At 43.0% G+C, this 23,725-nt stretch overlaps 1 protein-coding gene across 2 annotated transcripts in view; it reads right to left on the bottom strand.

Moving 5' to 3' along the window:
• The window catches only part of LOC123999156 (syntaxin-1A-like), a 38,073-nt gene that overhangs the window by 4,028 nt on the left and 10,320 nt on the right, over window positions 1–23,725 (bottom strand). For both annotated transcript variants that reach the window (XM_046304623.1, XM_046304624.1), the window contains exons 3-6: window positions 21,031–21,130; window positions 17,259–17,333; window positions 15,137–15,210; window positions 14,896–15,004 (exon numbers count right to left, since the gene is read on the bottom strand). In XM_046304623.1, the coding sequence (XP_046160579.1) occupies window positions 14,896–15,004; window positions 15,137–15,210; window positions 17,259–17,333; window positions 21,031–21,130 (358 nt within the window). The remainder of the gene's footprint in view (window positions 1–14,895; window positions 15,005–15,136; window positions 15,211–17,258; window positions 17,334–21,030; window positions 21,131–23,725) is intronic.

The raw sequence follows: 23,725 nt of genomic DNA on the forward strand, positions 1-23,725 counted from the left end.
AGTTTTGATGTCTTCATTATTATTACACAATGTAGAAAATAGTTCAAATAAATAAAAACCCTGGAATAACTAAGTGTGTCTAAACTTTTGACTGGCCCTGTATATCCAAGAACACGTGTGTGTGTGTGTGTGTGTACTTGTCTTTGTGTGAGTGAGTGTGTGTGTTTGTGTGTACAGACTCATCCCGATGGCAGAGAGTGGGCGCCCATAGCCTCATTCGGGCAAGTAGTCTGGGAGGACGAGGAGCAAAGAGAAAGAACAAGATTTAAGAGAGAAAGAAAGAAAGAAATAAAGAAAGAGAGAGTGAGAGAGGCATCAGCGTAGGATTAATCACATGCTAGTCTCTCATCTGCCTGTTTCTATCTCTGCCTAACCCAGCCACTGGTGGGAGACACATTGTCTGTTTCAAAGGCAGTATTTCACACATTTCCTGTTTAAAAAAGCTAAGATGGGGCTGAAAAGATGGATACAGTGCCTTGCGAAACTATTCACCCCCTTGGCATTTTTCCTATTTTGTTGCCTTAAACCTGTAATTAAAATAGATTTTTGGGGTGGTATGTGTCATTTTATTTACATAACATGCCTACCATTTTGAAGATGCAAATTATTTTTTTATTGTGAAACAAACAAGAAATAAGACAAAAAGACAGAAAACATAAAACTATTCACCCCCCCCCCCCAAAGTCAATACTTTGTAGAGCCACCTTTTGCAGCAATTACAGCTGCACGTCTCTTGGGATAGGTCTCTATAAGCAGGGCACATCAAGCCACTGGGATTTTTGCCCATTTTTCGAGGCAAAACTGCTCCAGCTCCTTCAAGTTGGATGGGTTCCTGCTGGTGTACAGCAATCTTTAAGTCATACCACAGATTATCAATTGGATTGAGGTCTGGGCTGTGACTAGGCCATTCCAAGTAATTTAAATGTTTCCCGTTAAACCACTCAAGTGTTCCTTTAGCAGTATGCTAAGGGTTTTTGTCCTGCTGGAAGGTGAACCTCTGTCCCAGTCTCAAATCTCTGGAAGACTGAAACAAGTTTCCCTCAAGGATTTCCCTGTATTTAGCGCCATCCATCATTCCTTCAAATCAGACCAGTTTCCCAGTCTCTGCCGATGAAAAACATCGGGATGGGTGTTCTCTGAGTGATGAGAGGTGTTGGGTTTGTTCCAGACATAGTGTTTTCCTTGATGGCCAAAAAGCTACATTTTAGTCTCATCTGACCAGAGTACCTTCTTACATATGTTTGGGGAGTCTCTCACATGGTCCTTCTGTAGCTCAGTTGGTAGAGCATGGCGCTTGTAACGCCAGGGTAGTGGGTTCGATCCCCGGGACCACCCATACGTAGAATGTATGCACACATGACTGTAAGTCGCTTTGGATAAAAGTTTGGCATTATTTTTTTTACATGCCTTTTGGCGAACACCAACCATGTTTGCTTATTTTTTTCTATGGCTATGGCTTTATTTCTGGCCACTCTTCCGTAAAGCCCAGCTATGTGGAGTATACAGCTTAAAATGGTCCTATGGACAGATAGTCCAATCTCCGCTGTGGAGCTTTGCAGCTCCTTCAGGGTTATATTTGGTTTCTTTATTGCCTCTCTGATTAATGCCCTCCTTGCCTGGTCCGTGAGTTTTGGTGGGTGGCCCTCTCTTGGCAGGTTTGTTGTGGTGCCATATTCTTTCCATTTTTTTAAATAATGGATTTAATGGTGCTCCGTGGGATGTTCAAAGTTTCTGATATTTTTTTTATAACCCAAACCTGATCTGTACTTCTCCACAACTCTGTCCCTGTTTGGAGAGCTGCTTGGTCTTCATGGTGCCTCTTGCTTGGTGGTGCCCCTTGCTTAGTGTTGTTGCAGCCCTTTCAGAACAGGTGTATATATATATATACGGAGATCATATGGCAGATCATGTGACAATTAAATAATGTCCACCTCTGCGCAATCTGTGACTTCTGAAGGTAATTGGTTGCACCCGATCTTATTTAGGGGCTTCATAGCAAAGGGGGTGAATACATATCCACGCACCACTTTTCCGTTTATTATTTTTTGAAATTTTTTGAAAAACTTAATTTTTTTCATTTCACTTCACCAATTTGGACTATTTTGTGTATGCCCATTACATGGAATCCAAATAAAAATCCATTTAAATTACAGGTTGTTAATGCAACAAAATAGGAAAAACGCCAAGGGGGGGGTGAATATTTTTGCAAGGTACTGTAATAGTTTATATGAACCACCTGGGTGTAATGAGTTTTTGATGCCTCCTATTACACACGTAAAAATGCATTATAACATTTGCTAAGCATTCATAAAAGCATAACTGCATAGATCATTTTCTAGGGTATCCACCCACAGAGCGCTTTGGTGATGACAGTTCACTTCCTTATGTTATAAAATACATTTTACCAAGACAAATTTGTTCCGAATCATTCAGTGGGGTCTTTCTCTAACATACAGTTGAAGTCTGAAGTTTACGTACACTTAGGTTGGAGTCATTAAAACTTGTTTTTTAACCACTCCACAAGTTTCTTGTTAACAAACTCCAGTTTTGGCAAGTCGGATAGGACATCTACTTTGTGCTTGACACAAGTAATTTTCCCAACAATTGTTGACAGACAGATTATTTCACTGTATCACAATTCCAGTGGATCGGAAGTTTACACAAAGTTGACTGTGCCTTTAAACAGCTTGAAATATTCCAGAAAATTATGTCATGGCTTGAGAAGCATCTGATAGGCTAATTGACATAATTTGTACCTGTGGATGTATTTCAAGGCCTACCTTCAAACTCAGTGCCTCGTTGCTTGACATCATGGGACAATCAAAATAAATCAGCAATGACCTCAGAATAATGTTTTTAGACCTCCACAAGTCTGGTTCATCCTTGGAAGCAAATTCCAAATGCCTGAAGGTACCATCTTCATCTGTACAAACAATAGTACACAAGTATAAACACCATGGGACCACGCAGCATTCATACCGCTCAGGAAGGAAACGCATTATGTCTCCTAGAGATTAATGTACTTTGGTGCGAAAAGTGCAAATCAATCCCAGAACAGCAAAGGACCTTGTGACGATGCTGGAGGAAACAGATACAAAAGTATCTATATCCACAGTAAAACGAGTCCTATATCGATATAACCTGAAAGGCCGCTCAGCAAGGAAGAAGCCACTGCTCCAAAACCTCCATAAAAAAGCAAAACTATGTTTTGCAACTGCACATGGGGACAAAGATCGTACATTTTTGAGAAACGTCCTCTGGTCTGATGAAACAAAAATAGAATGGTTTGGCCATAATGACCATCGTTATGTTTGGAGGAAAAAGGGAGGGGCTTGCAAGCTGAAGAACACCATCCCAACTGTGAAGCATGGGGGTGGCAGCATCATGTTGTGGGGGTGCTTCGCTGCAGGAGGAATGGTGCACTGGCAGGAAAATCACGTGGATATATTGAAGCAACATCTCAAGACATCAGTCAGGAAGTTAAAGCTTGGTCGCAAATTGGTCTTCCAAATGGACAATGACCCCAAGCATACTTCCAAAGTTGTGAAAAAATGGCTTAAGGACAACAAAGTCAAGGTATTGGAGTGGCCATCACAAAGCACTGACCTCAATCCTATAGAAAATGTGTGGGCAGAACTGAAAATGCACGTGCGAGCAAGGAGGCCTACAAACCTGACTCAGTTACACCAGCTCTGTTAGGAGGAATGGGCCAAAATTCACCCAACTTATTGTGGGAAGCTTGTGGAGGGCGACCCAAATCGTTTGACCCAAGTTAAACAATTTAAAGGCAATGCTACTAAATACTAATTGAATTGAGTGTATGTAAACTTCTGACTCACTGGGAATGTGATGAAAGAAATAAAACTTGAAATAAAATCACTCTACTATTATTCTGACATTTCACATTCTTAAAATAAAGTGGTGTTTCTAACTGACCGAAGACAGAAACATTTTACTAGGATTAAGATGTCAGGAATTGTGAAAAACTTGAGTTGAACTGTATTTGGCTAAGGTGTATGTAAACTTCGGACTTCAACTGTACACTACATGGCTAAAAGTATGTGGACACCTGCTCGTTGAACATCTCATTCCAAAATCATGGGCATTAATATGGAGTTGGTCCCCCCTTTGCTGCTATAACAGCCTCCACTCTTCTAGGAAGGCTTTCAACGAGATGTGAACATTCAGCCACAAGAGCATTAGTGGGTTTGAGGTCAGGGCTCTGTGCAGGCCAGTCAAGTTCTTCCACATCAATTTCAGGAGGTAGGAGCGAGGAGAGGGACGGAAGCTATACTGTTACACTGGCAATTCTAAAGGAAGAAACATCCAATAAGAACATCCAATAGTCAAAGGTATATGAAATACAACTGGTATAGAGAGAAATAGTCCTATAATTCCTATAATAACTACAACCTAAATCCACTAATTTGAAGGGGTGTCCACAAAGTTTTGGTCATGTACTGTAACATTAAGCAATAAGGCACAAGGGGATGTGGTAAATGGCCAACATACCACGGCTAAGGGTTGTTCTTAGTACCTGAACACAGCACATAGCCGTGGTATATTGGCAATATTTCACAAACCCACAAGGAGCCTTATTGCTATTATAAACTGGTTATCAACGTAATTAGAGCAGTAAAAATAAATGTTTTGTCATACCCGTGGTATGCGGTCTGCTATACCACAGCTATCAGCCAATCAGCATTCAATGTTCGAACCATCCAGTTTATAATTAACATTATATCCCAAAAGTTGGATTTCGTAACCTAATACATCCGATAATAAGCACCAACTTCTGTTGACACAGCAGTGCAACTTTCTCGCCAAAACTTTTGAGGATTTTACATTTGTGGTCGCAGTCTTCCAAGGGTTACAAATAGCAAAATTAGCATGACACCAGCTGAATTAAATGTAAAAGGCTTTGGAAATAAAAAGCTAGCAGTCAGTACGCTCAGTGGTCCGTTGACATTATGGTGGAAATTACAAGATTATGTTAGAATGCTGTTATTGCATCAAATGATTGTTAGAATGCTCATCTGTGTGTGTTCTACTGAGGATGGGCCTCTAGAAGATTTACCGTCTTTGGGTGATACCGCATTCCAGAGCATGAGTTAATGTTTCAGTACTGGGGTACCAGGGGGAGATGGCTGCAGTATGGAGTTGGGGTCCAAACACTGGTCTCTACACAATGAGGACTGTTTTCACACACAATGAGGACTGTTTTTACAGCAGATACCGTTTGCTGTGAATTATAATTATCTTTCATACAAATCTTAACCTTGTGACCCATTCCATACATCTGTTGTGTGTCATGTAGACGAGAGGATGGAATTTACTATAAAATGCAGTGGCTCAAACCAAGCTCGTTGAGTTCTCAGTGATCACCTCCAGGGGCGATTACCAACCAGGGGCGGGATTCACAAAACATTACTTACGAAAAAACTTAAGAAGCTGCTTAAGACTAAAAAATAAGAAGTTCATAAGGTAGTTTGTAAATGTCTTATGTGGCATGAGTATTATCTTCTTATGTGGCATTGACATTAGTGACAGGCTTATTTATTCATTTCAAGCACATGTAACAGGGATGATAGGATTTGGCCCACTATAATAAAGTGTTGATATTTACATTTTATTACATTTATTTTTTTGCTTTTTGTCTCGAGAATAAAAATGTTTTAGTTGGCTCTTGATCGCCTTATACACACACAAAAAAACATTATTTTTCACACATTATAGACAGACTAACGTTAGCTACTGTACATCAAAATCAAAAATGGATAACCAAGGAAAGCACAATAAAAACTTCAGCAAACAAGAGCTTGAAGTGATGGTGGAGGAAATAGCAGCCAGGAAAGGGTTGCTGTTGGGGAGACTTGATAACTGCGTGGTCACTGCAGACACCAAAAAGACAGGATGGGCGAGAGTGGCCGACTCGGTCTATGACTTTGGGGGTATGGCAATGGACAGTGAAGCCGTAAAAAAGTGGCCCGACATCAAGTCGGCTGCTGAGAAGAAGGGAACTGAGAGACCATTAATGTGGACCAGCATATTTACCCATTGGTCAAAATATTTTGATTGGACACCCTATATAATCCTACAGATTAGAATATAACTTTATATAACCCCCATATACACACACACACACACAGATTGCAAGGCACAGGGTCAGCAGCGGTACAGTGCCCCTGGATGGATAGTAATTGTGTGCAGTTAATAAGTGCCTTGCTCAAGGGCAACAACTGGAGATGGTCATTAGAGACCAGTAGCCTTCTAGCTGCCAGTTCAGTTGCATTCCCATTTTTGTGTTTAGTCCGGCCCAGGGCTTGAACTGGTCCACCTCTCTAATCTCTAGGCCATCGCCCAAATGAATTACACAGACCGTATTTGATTAATACAGTATGGACTTTTTTGTTTCACTCAGTAAATGTGTCTTAGTGATTGAATTCATCCAAACAAGAATCCATAGAAACCGGTCGTAGAGTTCCATCATGGTTGAATTACAGATTTTGGAAATAAAGCATGCACACGCAACATTGCTTCAAGGGATCTTTCTACAGCTTTCCAAAGAAAAGCTGCTAGCAAAACACAGAGATGTGTTGGGGCTATCTTGTGACAGCAGTTGGCAATAGGAGGGCCTAATCCACTCTTCCATCCAGGGGGAAACTGATATTTCAAGTCTGTAACCTTAGTGACCGACCCTGTGAGGATTTAGCATGGCAGCTTGTGACAAAAAAAAGGCTACAACATGCGATGGCTACACACATACGTACAAAGACACATGTAGACACACTTGTGCAAGCACACATACACACATATAGACATAACACCCTGAAAACAGACCTCTGCCTCCCTCCAAGTGTCCTTCTGTCCTCCCACTTCCAAATCCATCCAACCTCAGCTGCACCCAGTAACAGTCCCGGTCTCTTTCCTCTCCCTATTTGAGCTCAGGGCTGTGTGCAGGCACTCCTTCAAGAGAAGCTGAATAACTCTCACATTTGTCAATTTAGAAACCTTGGTTGGTTAGAGGTAGCAAGTAGTGACAGTATTATATATTTTTTCAACATGTTAATCTGCATGGCATAACATCTTGGTCCAGCTAAATTAATGAGTGTGCCCTTTCACTAATTGCCATTGAGAGGAGTGAGTGTCATGATTGACTTATTCGGGATTGGCGAGGACAAAGGTAACATCGGCGTGGCAACCCAGCACCCAATCAGGACACGGCCAGTGCGTACCCACGCTTAGACAACAATTTTAGCATTTTTTTGTTGTGATTGAGGTGTGAGTATATATATATATATTCAAACAAAGATATAAAACTGTATTTTTTTGTGAAGAATCAACAAGTGGGACACAATCATGAAGTGAAACGACATTTATTGGATATTTCAAACTTTTGTTAACAAATCAAAAACTGAAAAATTGGGCGTGCAAAATTATTCAGCCCCCTTAAGTTAATACTTTGTAGAGCCACCTTTGCTGCGATTACAGCTGTAAGTCGCTTGGGGTATGTCTATCAGTTTTGCACATCGAGAGACTGACATTTTTTCCCATTCCTCCTTGCAAAACAGCTCGAGCTCAGTGAGGTTGGATGGAGAGCATTTGTGAACAGCAGTTTTCAGTTCTTTCCACAGATTCGATTAGATTCAGGTCTGGACTTTGACTTGGCCATTCTAACTCCTGGATATGTTTATTTTTGAACCATTCCATTGTAGATTTTGCTTTATGTTTTGGATCATTGTCTTGTTGGAAGACAAATCTCCATCCCAGTCGCAGGTCTTTTGCAGACTCCATCAGGTTTTCTTCCAGAATGGTCCTGTATTTGGCTCCATCCATCTTCCCATCAATTTTAACCATCTTCCCTGTCCCTGCTGAAGAAAAGCAGGCCCAAACGATGATGCTGCCACCACCATGTTTGACAGTGGGGATGGTGTGTTCAGGGTGATGAGCTGTGTTGCTTTTACGCCAAACATAACGTTTTGCATTGTTGCCAAAAAGTTCCATTTTGGTTTCATCTGACCAGAGCACCTTCTTCCACATGTTTGGTGTGTCTCCCAGGTGGCTTGTGGCAAACTTTAAACGACACTTTTTATGGATATCTTTAAGAAATGGCTTTCTTCTTGCCACCCTTCCATAAAGGCCAGATTTGTGCAATATATGACTGATTGTTGTCCTATGGACAGAGTCTCCCACCTCAGCTGTAGATCTCTGCAGTTCATCCAGAGTGATCATGGGCCTCTTGGCAGCATCTCTGATCAGTCTTCTCCTTGTATGAGCTGAAAGTTGAGGGACGGCCAGGTCTTGGTAAATTTGCAGTGGTCTGATACTCCTTCCATTTCAATATTATCGCTTGCACAGTGCTCCTTGGGATGTTTAAAGCTTGGGAAATCTTTTTGTATCCAAATCTGGCTTTAAACTTCTTCACAACAGGATCTCGGACCTGCCTGGTGTGTTCCTTGTTCTTCATGATGCTCTCTGCGCTTTTAACAGACCTCTGAGACTATCACAGTGCAGGTGCATTTATACGGAGACTTGATTACACACAGGTGGATTGTATTTATCATCATTAGTCATTTAGGTCAACATTGGATCATTCAGAGATCCTCACTGAACTTCTGGAGAGAATTTGCTGCACTGAAAGTAAAGGGGCTGAATAATTTTGCACGCCCAATTTTTCAGTTTTTGAATTGTTAAAAAAGTTTGAAATATCCAATAAATGTCGTTCCACTTCATGATTGTGTCCCACTTGTTGTTGATTCTTCACAAAAAAATACAGTTTTATATCTTTATGTTTGAAGCCTGAAATGTGGCAAAAGGTCGCAAAGTTCAAGGGGCCGAATACTTTCGCAAGGCAAATCAAATCAAATTTTATTTGTCACATACACATGGTTAGCAGATGTTAATGCGAGTGTAGCGAAATGCTTGTGCTTCTAGTTCCGACAATGCAGTGATAACCAACAAGTAATCTAACTAACAATTCCAAAACTACTGTCTTATACACAGTGTAAGGGGATAAAGAATATGTACATAAGGATATATGAATGAGTGATGGTACAGAGCAGCATACAGTAGATGGTATCGAGTACAGTATATACATATGAGATGAGTATGTAGACAAAGTAAACAAAGTGGCATAGTTAAAGTGGCTAGTGATACATGTATTACATAAGGATGCAGTCGATGATGTAGAGTACAGTATATACGTATGCATATGAGATGAATAATGTAGGGTAAGTAACATTATATAAGGTAGCATTGTTTAAAGTGGCTAGTGATATATTTACATAATTTCCCATCAATTCCCATTATTAAAGTGGCTGGAGTTGGGTCAGTGTCAATGACAGTGTGTTGGCAGCAGCCACTCAATGTTAGTGGTGGCTGTTTAACAGTCTGATGGCCTTGAGATAGAAGCTGTTTTTCAGTCTCTCGGTCCCAGCTTTGATGCACCTGTACTGACCTCTCCTTCTGGATGATAGCGGGGTGAACAGGCAGTGGTTCGGGTGGTTGATGATCTTTATGGCCTTCCTGTAACATCGGGTGGTGTAGGTGTCCTGGAGGGCAGGTAGTTTGCCCCGGTGATGCGTTGTGCAGACCTCACTACCCTCTGGAGAGCCTTACGGTTGAGGGCGGAGCAGTTGCCGTACCAGGCGGTGATACAGCCAGCCAGGATGCTCTCGATTGTGCATCTGTAGAAGTTTGTGAGTGCTTTTGGTGACAAGCCGAATTTCTTCAGCCTCCTGAGGTTGAAGAGGCGCTGCTGCGCCTTCTTCACGACGCTGTCAGTGTGAGTGGACCAATTCAGTTTGTCTGTGATGTGTATGCCGAGGAACTTAAAACTTGCTACCCTCTCCACTACTGTTCCATCGATGTGGATAGGGGGGGGGTGTTCCCTCTGCTGTTTCCTGAAGTCCACAATCATCTCCTTAGTTTTGTTGACGTTGAGTGTGAGGTTATTTTCCTGACACCACTCTCCGAGGGCCCTCCCCTCCTCCCTGTAGGCCGTCTCGTCGTTGTTGGTAATCAAGCATACCACTGTTGTGTCGTCCGCAAACTTGATAATTGAGTTGGAGGCGTGCGTGGCCACGCAGTCGTGGGTGAACAGGGAGTACAGGAGAGGGCTCAGAACGCACCCTTGTGGGGCCCCCGTGTTGAGGATCAGCGGGGAGATGTTGTTGCCTACCCTCACCACCTGGGGGCGGCCCGTCAGGAAGTCCAGTACCCAGTTGCACAGGGCGGGGTCGAGACCAGGGTCTCGAGCTTGATGACGAGCTTGGAGGGTACTATGGTGTTGAATGCCGAGCTGTAGTCGATGAACAGCATTCTCACATAGGTATTCCTCTTGTCCAGGTGGGTTAGGGCAGTGTGCAGTGTGGTTGAGATTGCATCGTCTGTGGACCTATTTGGGCGGTAAGCAAATTGGAGTGGGTCTAGGGTGTCAGGTAGGGTGGAGGTGATATGGTCCTTGACTAGTCTCTCAAAGCACTTCATGATGACGGAAGTGAGTGCTACGGGGCGGTAGTCGTTTAGCTCAGTTACCTTAGCATTCTTGGGAACAGGAACAATGGTGGCCCTCTTGAAGCATGTGGGAACAGCAGACTGGTATAGGGATTGATTGAATATGTCCGTAAACACACCGGCCAGCTGGTCTGCGCATGCTCTGAGGGCGCGGCTGGGGATGCCGTCTGGGCCTGCAGCCTTGCGAGGGTTAACACGTTTAAATGTCTTACTCACCTCAGCTGCAGTGAAGGAGAGACCGCATTTTTTCATTGCAGGCCGTGTCAGTGGCACTGTATTGTCCTCAAAGCGGGCAAAAAAGTTATTTAGTCTGCCTGGGAGCAAGATATCCTGGTCCGTGACTGGGCTGGGTTTCTTCTTGTAGTCCGTGATTGACTGTAGACCCTGCCACATGCCTCGTGTCTGAGCCATTGAATTGAGATTCCACTTTGTCTCTGTACTGACGCTTAGCTTGTTTAATAGCCTTGCGGAGGGAATAGCTGCATTGTTTATATTCTGTCATGTTTCCAGTCACCTTGCCCTGATTAAAAGCAGTGGTTCGCGCTTTCAGTTTCACGCGAATGCTGCCATCAATCCACGGTTTCTGGTTAGGGAATGTTTTTATCGTTGCTATGGGAATGACATCTTCGACGCACGTTCTAATGAACTTGCACACCGAATCAGCGTATTCGTCAATATTTTTATCTGACGCAATACGAAACATGTCCCAGTCCACGTGATGGAAGCAGTCTTGGAGTGTGGAGTCAGCTTGGTCTGACCAGCGTTGGACAGACCTCAGCGTGGGAGCCTCTTGTTTTAGTTTCTGCCTGTAGGCAGGGATCAGCAAAATGGAGTCGTGGTCAGCTTTTCCGAAAGGGGGGCGGGGCAGGGCCTTATATGCGTCGCGGAAGTTAGAGTAACGATGATCCAAGGTTTTACCACCCCTGGTTGCGCAATCGATATGCTGATCAAATTTAGGGAGTCTTGTTTTCAGATTAGCCTTGTTAAAATCCCCAGCTACAATGAATGCAGCCTCCGGATAAATGGTTTCCAGTTTGCAAAGAGTTAAATAAAGTTTGTTCAGAGCCATCGATGTGTCTGCTTGGGGGGGAGGGATATATACAGCTGTGATTATAATCGAAGAGAATTCTCTTGGAAGATAATGTGGTCTACATTTGATTGTGAGGAATTCTAAATCAGGTGAACAGAAGGATTTGAGTTCCTGTATGTTTCCTTCATCACACCATGTCTCGTTAGTCATGAGGCATACGCCCCCGCCACTCTTCTTACCAGAAAGATGTTTGTTTCTGTCGGCGCGATGCGTGGAGAAACCCGTTGGCTGCACCGCATCGGATAGCGTCTCTCCAGTGAGCCATGTTTCCGTGAAGCAGAGAACTTTGCAGTCTCTGATGTCCCTCTGGAATGCCACCCTTGCTCGGATTTCGTCAACCTTGTTGTCAAGAGACTGGACATTGGCAAGAAGGATGCTGGGGAGTGGTGCGCGATGTGCCCTTTTTCGGAGTCTGACCAGAAGACCGCCTCGTTTCCCTCTTTTTCGGAGTCGTTTTTTTGGGTCGCTGCATGGGATCCATTCAGTTGTCCTGTTTGTAAGGCAGAACACAGGATCCGCGTCGCGGAAAACATATTCTTGGTCGTACTGATGGTGAGTTGACGCTGATCTTATATTTAGTAGTTCTTCTCGACTGTATGTAATGAAACCTAAGATGACCTGGGGTACTAATGTAAGAAATAACACGTAAAAAAACAAAAAACTGCATAGTTTCCTAGGAACGTGAAGCGAGGCGGCCATCTCTGTCGGCGCCGGAAGTATCAGCCTTCTGGGTGATAATGGTGACATATATATATATATGTGTGTGTGTGTGTGTGTGTGTGTGTGTGTGTGTGTGTGTGTGTGTGTGTGTGTGTGTGTGTGTGTGTGTGTGTGTGTGTGTGTGTGTATACCCATTTGTGTACATTTGTTAATGAGTGTGTTAATGAGTGTGTGCACACACTTCCACTATGGATCGGTTCACCAAGGCTAACCCTTGTTCCACCCCCTCATTCTCGCCCTCTCTCCACTCTGCGAGGACCCAGGGCTTATCAACACCACCTCCTCATCTCATCCCCTAGCCTAGTCAGCCTCCCACTCACAGGTAAATGGTAGATTCCCACACTGCCTCACATGACACTGGAGAGCAGATAATGTGGTGGTGACGATGCAAACAGAGCAAAGGTCAATTTGACAGCCATAGAGAATCTTGTATTTGCGGGTATCAACAAAGTGTATACCCCTGTAGACTATGCATAAATACTATGATTGTACAACAATCTATGGCTTGGTATGATGTCTTACGGTTGTTGATAACGCTCCTTTCGATTCTTAACATTATTAAATTATTATTTGACCAGGACGCCTCTCTCAATTTTTGGAAAGAGACCTGTGAGAAGTGTGCTTTACGACTGTGTATAACACTCTATAACTATGCATAATGCTTTATGGCTGTGCAGTGTGTGTGTGTATATATATATATGTGTGGAGGTTCAGCTGCAGGATTTCTGTTGTGTGTGATGCTCTGCCTGGTTCAATATTGACTTAGCGCTGCTAGCACTTCCTGGCTGCAACACACCTGCAGCTCACCTGGGAGCCATGAAAACACACACACACACACACACACACACACACACACACACACACACACACACACACACACACACACACACACACACACACACACACACACACACACACACACACACACTTGTGGAAGGCTGGGGATTTAGACAGGTAAGTCACAGAAGCTGGCTCACATGCCTGTTTAATCAACCTCAACCTTTGAGGGGGGTGTCCCTTTGATACCTATCTACATATTCCTTGTTTGAAACGGTGAATTAAACTGAATTAAAATGGCATGCTTTTTCCAGGAGCAGGCTTGAAACACAGGCTAGCAATTGCATGACTTCTTGAGACAAATTAACAAACCCATGTTGACAGTTGGATTCATATGAAGTTGTAAATATCAAGACACATTCATGTACGGCGGCAAAAAGCATAAGCCATAACACCATGATGCTAATGTAAGAGTTTTAGATGAAGGACCAAGAAATAGAAGAATCATCTAACCACAAGAAGCTATTTTGGTATCCCCACACTTCTCCAATAGTGAAACTTGTTGGAGAACCCAAGAGGAGCTTGTCTCTTCATTTCTAATCACTTCAGAGTCAATCTTTCCCCATTCTGCCTCACGTCATTTGCTTCCAGCCTGAGTGACTTCAGTGTTTATATTATATTCTGCTCAATAAACCCCTAAGGGTGTTATCTCCTCACTACCGTCATCTGGAACTGAAATTACAGTGCGACACACACACCTCCAGCCAGAGAAAACCGGAAAACTGTTTCGATGATCGCTTCAAGGTTTATTAAACTCAGTCTAAACTGCATGAGTGAGTGGAGAAATTAATTTTAAAAAGGATATTAAAATGACGTCGGTGCCCTCACCTTGTTTACTGCTATTCCCATGATGGCTTTTTAAATGAACCGGATCAATATCTCAAGCATTGGCTTGATTTCTCAGTCACTCTCGCACACACCTTTTCCGGAAACAACAAGGTTCTACCAGATGAAACAATTTAAAGAGCGTCTTAATACATGAGGCGATTCTCAAAGCCCTCATTATGCAAACCACACCAGTAGAGGCTGCTGAGGAGAGGACAGCTCAAAATAATGGCTGAAACAGAGCAAATGGAATGGCATCAAACCATGTGTTTGATGTATATTATACCATTCCACTGATTCCGCTCTAGTCATTGCCACAATCCCATCCTCCCCAATTAAGGTTCCACCAACCTCCTGTGAAACACACACACATTTGCAAAACACACACACGTGGGTCACCAATGGGTTGTCCAGATCAAAGTTGACTACACAGCCCTAAAGTTTATATGATCTACCAGGTTAGGGAGGCTTTGGCCGGTAGGGAAATCCTTGTCTCATCGCGCACCAGCGACTCCTGTGGCGGGCCGGGCGCAGTGTGCACTAACCAAGGTTGCCAGGTGCATAGTGTTTCCTCCGACACATTGGTGCGGCTGGCTTCCGGGTTGGATGGCGCTGTGTTAAGAAGCAGTGCGGCTTGGTTGGGTTGTGTATCGGAGGACGCATGACTTTCAACCTTCATCTCTCCCGTACGGGAGTTGTAGCAATGAGACAAAGATAGTAGCTACTAAACAATTGGAGACCACGAAATTGGGGAGAAAAAAGGGGTAAAAATAGACAAACAAAATGTTGGACAGGGGAAATAAAACCAAATCAACCCATTAATTAATTTGGTGTCTGTACTCTGTAATGGTCACAATTCCTGATAAGAGAATATCAGGCACACACACACAGAGAGAGAGCACACTCACTAATCTCCAGTTGTCTTTGGATGCGGCCCTTGCAGCGTTCCCGGTAGTCCGACTGCGTGGCATTATACTCTGACATCACCTCCACAAACTTCCGAGACAACGTGGAATGCTGGTAGGGAATGATGCAGGATGAGTTTTCCACGATTCACTAGAGTTACACAGTACAGCAGGGATGGCAACTCCAATCCTGAAAACTCCACACTCAGATTTGAAAGTCCCTGCTATATATAGCATAACCCACCTGTGTCTTACGTATCCTCAGATCTGCAGACGACCTGCTTAAAGCCTCCTCATGCTCTATGGACTGTTCAATGCCTGTAGGGAACAGAGCGAGAAGGAGAATTCATCTACCATTACCAGTAGCATTTATTCAGAAGGTCTAATTAATGAAGAACCTGGGCCTCGTTTCCCCCAGAGCCTTCGTAGCGTTAAGATCATCGTTAGAACCTTCTTACGATGGATCATTAGTAGCCAAGGTGTTTCCCAGAGCCTTTGTTAGTAACGTGGCTCTTGAAACCCATGCACATCTACGAGTGATCCAGGCCACTCATAGAGCAGCCAAAATGCATTGTTAGAGCTACATTTGACCCCTTTCGTCGCAGGAGTAAAATAATCTTGCAGCAGGATGATTTTAATATCTGAATAAATATTTAGAATCGCCTCCAGTGGGCAGCTGGAAGTGGTGTTTGTATATAAAATGCAGGCTTCAGCACATCTCTTGTGAATTCTTATGTGGATTATAAAACATTTACATATTTGTAGGGGGTAGATGTATTTTTCGTAAAGGAAAATATGTTGTTTTAGATCAATTGTTTTATTAAAATGTTGAAGACAAGCAATAGGCAGACTCAATACCTGTGTGGTCCAGCAGTTACAGCCACTGACCCGACACACATATGCCAGAGTTGGCATGGGTTCGAATCCGGCACACTGCCCTTTGACTGCCCTTTGACTCAACGGCAAAGATTATGGCTATTCTGACAAGATACAAGTCTCTTAGCCCTAACAATGGGAGACATAGTCCATTCATTTTTTGTTGTTGACGAAATTCGACACTCTCTCATTGACCTCCAAACAAAAACACCTTGCTTGGTGGGTGAACATCTTATTTTTTAAACACCATCTGCTGGTGGGAGTCAGATTTTACGCCAAGTTGGGCCTCTCTCTTCCAACGTCTATTTTTGACACAATGTTTACAGGCTTAAAACAGGAACAACTTAAAAGGTTAAGAGTTTAGGCATTAATTCAGAGTGGTTACGGTTAGGGCTATGTAACGACACGTCTATGTATCATCAGTCTTCATAGTATTCTTAGTGCTTGCTAGAGCATTGTGAACTGCCGTAGGGCACTAGTCTAAGCAGAGTGCTCCGAGTCCATGCCCAGCGCTGGGACAAATAGTGACCAGTCTTAAGTCTACATTAGGTCCACAAGTTAATTCAAATCAAATCAATTGCATTTATTTCAATGTTTTCAAAAAGTAATATGAATCGTCTGATAATTTTCTTTGATGTGTAAATTGTCTCAACCAGAACGTCTTTGGATAGACTCAAATACATAAAACATCTTGCCAGCTTTAAGAAATAAAATATTAAAAAGATACACAATACAGGCTTTCAATCCACACCAAAGACCAGAATGATACAAAAAAATATAAATGCAAAATGCAACAATTTCAACGATTTTACTGAGTTACAGTTCATAAGGAAATCAGTCAATTTAAATAAATAAAATTAGGCCCCAATCTATGGATTTCACATGACTCGGCAGGGGCACAGCCATGGGAGGGCAAAGGCCCACCCACTGGGGAACCAGGTCCAGCCAATCAGAATTTAGTTTTTCCACCACAAAAGGGTTTTATTACAGACATGGGGGGGGGAGAGACTATGTTGTTCCATGTAGTGAATCTGTTATTCAATGCATTTGTATGGGCTAATAGCAGTAAGGCCAAACTCTTTTTTCATCAAATCATTTTTTAAATATAAAATCAAAATGGCAAAATGATCCTTGGTATGACTTTCTTTAAAAAAAATCCATACAGCTTAGTAGATCCATTGTCAGTATTGTGAAATATAATATTAAGCTAAGATTTGAATGGAGAAAGCTGATCCGAGGGCAGCGCTGCTTTTCTTTCAATCCAATCAGTATCGACACATGGTCTGATGATGCACTTAGCCAATGCACATTCTCTCTACTTGCTTGTTTGGGTAACACTTACAAAGTTAGCTAGTAAAGAACAATGCATCTGGTACAATCATCCTAATGCTGAAGTAACTAGGAAACGAGGCCCTGGTTTAGTTTAAGAGAATCTGGCCAAAGGCGGCAACATTATTTAGCGTAGAGAGGGAAGTGTGTTTGCAACATACTTTTTAATTTGGAGCGCACTTTGTTTGCAAACTTCTTTATGTCCGTCATCAACTGCTCCAGCTCTGCCTTAGTTTCTGTTGATAGAGAGTAAAAAAATAAATACAATTTAAATCACAATTTTATCCAACAAAATCAACATGATTGCAACAGTGAGTTTGTTTCAGTTTCTTCCAGGAAAGAAAATAACATCAAAACACCCCCAGCCATATCAACAGATGCTGAAATGCTTTAAAATAATACATCTTCCTGAGAGGTGTAAAAGATTCCTAAATAAACCAAAATAATACATCAAATGGAAGATCAGGGATGCTTTGGTGGTGATGACCTAGTTCCTGTTCCTGTCCCACATCAGCCAGCTCCCAGCATCAGTCATCTTCTCAGTGGGCTGCACAAACCACACCACCCACACAGAGATATGGTAATTTCACCCTACTTCTAAGCCCTATATACAACTTTGGGCTAGGTCTCAATAGTCAAAACAAGTGGATCCCTGTTCTCATATCCTTACCCGAATGATCTAGAATGACTGGATAGGTGAAAGTAACATGTTGGTTTGAGTTCCTACATGTTTCTCTCATATATCCTGTGTTTTCAGCTCGGTGTGGGTAAAGCTCCTTTTCTGTTTTTATTCCTCCTAAAAAATTATGTCTGGAGTAAGAGGAAGGCAGCCACAGCCACTCATCAATTATGAATAGGAGAGTGATGGCCCAAAACCACCACTAGACCCCAAAATAGCTTGTTAGTGTAGCTCTGTGTTCTTTATATACTGTACACTCCTTGTAGTCCTCCTGATTTGCAGAAATCAGACTCAACCCCAGTTTGGAGATTTTATTCTCTCTTCTAGAGGCTGAGAGGAGAGTCATTCACATAAGAGGCTCCCTTTGGCTCCAAGACAGCTCTGTCTTCAGTGAGTGTGGGTGAGTGTGAGTGTCGTGTGCGTGTGTGCATACCTGTGTGTGTTTGCATGTGTGCGTGCATAAAACAGACAGTCTCTGTTATGGTATGTGTGAGGAACCCTGGCTCTTCTCGCGAATCATGCATCTGATCAGAATGCAGCAGCAGGGGCCTCCTGAGTGGCGCAGCGGTCTAAGGAACTGCAGTGCTAGGGGCGTCGTTACAGACCCAGGTCGAACCCAGGCTGTATCACAACAGGCCGTGATCGGAAGGCCCATAGGGCGGTGCACAATTGGCCCAGTGTCATCCGCTTTAGGGGAGGGTTTGGCCTGGGGGGGCTTTACTTGGCACATCGTGCTCTAGCGACTCCTTGTGGCAGGTCGGCCACCTGCAAGCTGACCTGGGTCGTCAGTTTAACAGTGTTTCCTCAGACACATTGTTGCGGCTGGCTTCCGGGTTATGCGGGCATTGTGTTAAGAAGCGAGGTTACTGCAGGTCATGTTTCAGAGGAAGCATGACTCAACCTTCTCCCGAGCCCGTTGAGATAAGATCGAAATTGGGGAGAAAAATGGGGCGCTGACAACTAATTTCTGCCTGCTGTAACCCTGACAACGAGGGTAGGCTGAGTGTGTGGCAAAACAGGGAGGTCAAGTTCATCTGTTGCAGCCGAGGAGCTTGTTTGTGTCACTGTCGGCGGCACTTTAATGGGGGCAAAGGTCTTCTCTAACCTGCATTAATGATGCAGGGTTCTTCCTCTACTTCAACCGTGACCTGGGAGCACATAAACGTGTTAAGGCTTAGATACATCCAAACGTCATGACGAGACAATAAGTTGGAGGAAATCTTGCCAAAATCGTCATATCAAATAACTGAACCCATGCTTCTCTCTCTGTGTAGCGCTAGGGTAGTGACTGCCCTATTGATCAGGGCAAGGGTGTCAAACACATTTTTCCACAAGGGCTGCACTGTCACTTTTGGAATTTTCATTGCTCCCTGTCTAGAATTATTTTCGATTGCTGTTAGCAAGCTGGTCGGGTGAATGAAGTATACATGTAGACCCATGATCATTTCTACAGTTTCTATTCGTTTTTAGTCATTTCAATGACAATTGAGATTGTGTTCCCTCAAAAAAAGAATGATATTTATTTAACTCAACCCCTCCCGTATCTTTTGACACCAATGGATTAGAGCCTCTAACTGAAAACAAAAGAATGACTACTGACTAGAGAGAGGTAATCAGCCGTATTACCTCTCCATTTTATGTGGATTATCTTCCTCCATCCTCAACGTGTCTCCAGAGTGGACACAAATCAATGCAACACACTTCCTCTTGTTTAGGTGGGTTCCATTGAGCTGCTGAAGGGACAGGTTTCACAAAGTGTAGGTTTGACTGACTGTCTCTCAACAGCAAGTCAGCAGTCAAGGTAGCATTGCCCTTGAGTATTACACTATGCATTAAACAAGTAGTGTAGCCAATGGACTGTGACAATAATGTCTTAACAATATGGTCATAAGATAGTTTTATTCAAAAGAACTTACAATCCATGTTATGCTATTTGGAGCGCTGAGTGGGTGGGGAGTTGAATCTGACACGTGTGTGTGTGTGTCCCTTGAGTGATGAAAAAATATTTTTTATACTCTGTGACAGTTGAAGAACATGCTTCACTTTGATTCCCCCTATACTCAAAATGGAGCCACTTCTCTAATGACACCAAAACAGATCAACAAATTAAAGCATTTCTCTCTGTACTTCAGTGAAATGTCATACGTGTTACTGTGAATTCAACACAGACACTTTCCTACGCTAGCAAGAGTGCTTTGGTAATTACACCAATATTCATCTAATAAGACTTAATGGGAGATGGAACATTGCATCTCTCTCCAAATGCAACCCAGGGGAAAAATTGCCCAACGTGAGTAGTTTATAATTGGAATGTATTAATATTTCACTTGACGTGTCTGTCGATGAATATAAATGCAAATGGAGGCTTTTCTTTTTCCATCAGCACCTTAAGACCAGTGGTTCTTCTCTGCAAGGAACCTCTCTGCAAGGCCAACCAGAATGCATTGGAGATTAGTGCTTGTTAGGGAAATCTCTTAATTAATTGGCCATGTTTAACAGTTTTTGATTCATAAAAATAGGAACTTTTATTTTTGCGCGGGGGGGCAAATGCATCCATGCATAACTACATGTATTATTTTATACAATGCAATTAAATGATTATATTACAACTTCCAAAGAAAAAAGAATGATATTTATACACTAATTAAAATGAAGTTGTGGGACATTGACTCACTAACTTACATACTGAAAGTAAGTGTGGTGGCGTCACACACACACACACACACACACACACACACACACACACACGTCTCTCCAGAGAGTGAGTGACCTTCCATAAACAGTGTGAGTAGACACCACTCCACACCAACAACACCAAAGTCCTCATGCCAGGGCATTCACATAATGGGCTGTTCTCCACCTCAATTAAACAAGTAAATTCTCCAATTCCTGAACTTAACAAGCAGTGTTTGAGTCTCCTCTCCTTTTCACACATTACATGTGCTGCCATCACTGATAAGAAAACAGTAAGGGTGTGAGAAGAATACATTGCGGGTTGAGAGTAACATAGGGCTTGCTAGTATAGCATGTGGGCTCAACAGATAATAACTATTGATGTATAACTAGGCTGTAATGAAAGAGAGGTTCAAAGGTATTATGCACTACCTGTCTGTAGGAGGCAAATAGCCTCCTACCATTTCTCAAAAACCTAATTTCATGATCTGTGGAGGTTACCACCCACCTTTTCCCTCTCCCTTGTTCCATCTCGCATCCTTTCATCCAGGGAGGAAGAGTAGAGGAGAAGAGTGACTTACTTTCGTCAGGATTGGGGGCAGCCAAGATGGCGCTGTGTTGTCTTTTCACCTCCTCCACCTTCTCTGAGAGCTCCTCGATGAAGCCTCGGATCTCCTCCACCTGGTACAACAGAGAGGGAGACATTATACAACAAGTCCACTCGAGGACGCCATCCACAAGCAGACCAGGTAATGATGTGAGACCCAGAAAGAAGCACATTTTTAAAAAAGCATAACATCTATACTTAATATGACTTCTGTTTGGACAAATGTGTTATATCACTCAGATTTGGGGAGACAAAATCTGTTAGCACATTAAGAGGCCAATTGCCTAATCAAAACAGGCAAGCTAACATAGAGCTTTTTACTTGATGTAGCCCATGCAGTCTCTGTAGATATGCCCCCAATATAACTATCATAAATATATCAAACAGTATTGGGCCCATTCCATTCATTTGGCTCCTGAGTGGCGCAACGGTCTACGGCACTGCATCTCAGTGCAAGTGGTTCGAAACCAGGCTGTATCACATCCAGCCGTGATTGAGAGTCTCACAGGGCAGCGCACAATTGGCCCAGCGTCGTCCGGGTTTGGCGGTCATTGCAAATAAGAATTTATTCTGAAATGGCTTGCCTAATTAAAAAAAGGTGAAATAAAATAAACAATATCAGCCCTATCACAGCACACCACACTTAGTTATAGGCCTCAGTGATGTCATCAGCGTGCAGTGTGTGTCTATAGGGAGCTGGTCTAAATATCATTCGTGGAGGAGAGAGACGTTGGTTACGTCAATGTGTATATTCCACCACTACGGACGCTGCACAGTGCCTGGTAGCTAGGGAGATTCTCAGCTGAGTATGGTGCTCCTCTACAGCTCAGCATGGTGTAGTATTTAAGTGTGCTGTTAGAGAGCTCAGACACTGCATGTGGGCAGCCTGATGGGAAAATGCCTGTTAAAGTAGAGGAAGCAATGCCAGGAAGACTTCAATGAGAGAGAGGAGAGCAGAGGGGATATAAGTTATTATACCATCACAGTCCCTGTGGAATAAGTTGTACTTAGAGCTAAATTCAATTTATGTATTGATTTATCCACCTTTATTTGATCAGGTAAGTTGATTTAAGAACACATTGTCTTGGGAATATAGGAAGAGGTGCAACATGGGAGAGGTGAGGGGGAGGTTTGATTAAGCCAATTGGAGGGTAAGGAATCGGATGCTAAAATAATCAAATCAGCAGGTTCAGAACAGTGCTGTATGTACCATGCTAATATCAAACACAGATAGCTCATTTCTATGGACCTCAGATAGCACCAAGCCCCACCCCCATAGAGGCCTATGTTTGATGGCTTGATGTGTATCTAGATACGGCATGGGCTCTTTGCTGACTGATCCCTTACTTTGGAAGAGGACTGCTCGCAGAAGATGTGTCTGAAGTAATGACGCAGGAGCTTGAACATCTGTAATTGGGAGCGCAAGATTTTGCCTACCTACAGTGAGATGTATCGACTTCAGAGCTCAAATGCTGAGCACAAACATGGCAACCCCGCTGCTTCACCCATAACAAGGGCCTGTTCAGTTATGGAAGTAGCTAATGTTAGAAACAGGATAAACTCCAGTTGAATTACAGATTTAATCCTCAACTCAGAGTCAGCACCACTTACAGGTGAGGCTGAACTAGGGCTGCATGATATGGGAAAAAAATATATATAATTGTGATTTCTTTACCAAATATTGCGATTTGACTCACGATATAGATCAAAACCCTTGAGTAAAGTGTTGGAATCATAGAAATATAATGACTTACAGTGTATATGGGGCGGCAGCGTAGCCTAGTGGTTAGAGCGTTGGACTAGTAACCGGAAGGTTACTAACCCCCGTTCAAACCCCCGAGCTGACAAGGTACAAATCTGTCGTTCTGCCCCTGAACAGGCAGTTAACCCACTGTTCCCAGGCCGTCATTGAAAATAAGAATATGTTCTTAACTGACTTGCCTGGTTAAATAAAGGTAAAAAATAAATAAAAATATTATGACGCAAAGAAGAAAACAGCACCGTTCTTGTTTGGAACAATAGGTTGACTCCATATCACCCAACAGAACGGTATCCAGTATGATATTGAATCTAACAGAGGAGGAACTGTGCTGCTTGAGTGACAAGGGGCGGGGCTTGGTGTGTGTGGGAAGCAGCCGCAAGAGAAAGAAAACGGAGTAAACTATAGAAACTGACGTTACATGCGGCTGAGATTTCAAAATATTGCATGCGATATGGATCTCGTGCGATATGGATATTGAACATGTAAATATTGAGATTTCGATGTGAATTTGATTAATTGTGCTGCCCTAGGCAGAACCTTCCATGGCCTTTTCCTGTCCATGGAAACCAATGCTAATTCAAAAAGGAGTTAGCCTATATTTGTGCAAATGCTGCTGGTGGGTTTTGTTTTCTGCCCCAAATCTACAAGAACCACTGAACATTTGGCCCAGTTACCACTTGAAATTAGGGTCCACAAGTAGGCCAGGTCTGGTTGCCATACCTAACCAGATGTTCAGTGTAAAAATGCTAGACCTGCCCATAGTCAAAGTGCCAACTCTCCCCTAGTGCTCATATCCCACATTTGTATCAAATCTGGACCATATGACATAAGTTCCTGTGCCAGCACTGAGAAATATATGTTGCACCAAAAAAAACGATATGGCCCACAATCGGCTGCTGTGTACGTT

The sequence above is a fragment of the Oncorhynchus gorbuscha genome, linkage group LG16, assembly GCF_021184085.1.
Source record: "Oncorhynchus gorbuscha isolate QuinsamMale2020 ecotype Even-year linkage group LG16, OgorEven_v1.0, whole genome shotgun sequence".
Lineage (NCBI taxonomy): Eukaryota > Metazoa > Chordata > Actinopteri > Salmoniformes > Salmonidae > Oncorhynchus > Oncorhynchus gorbuscha.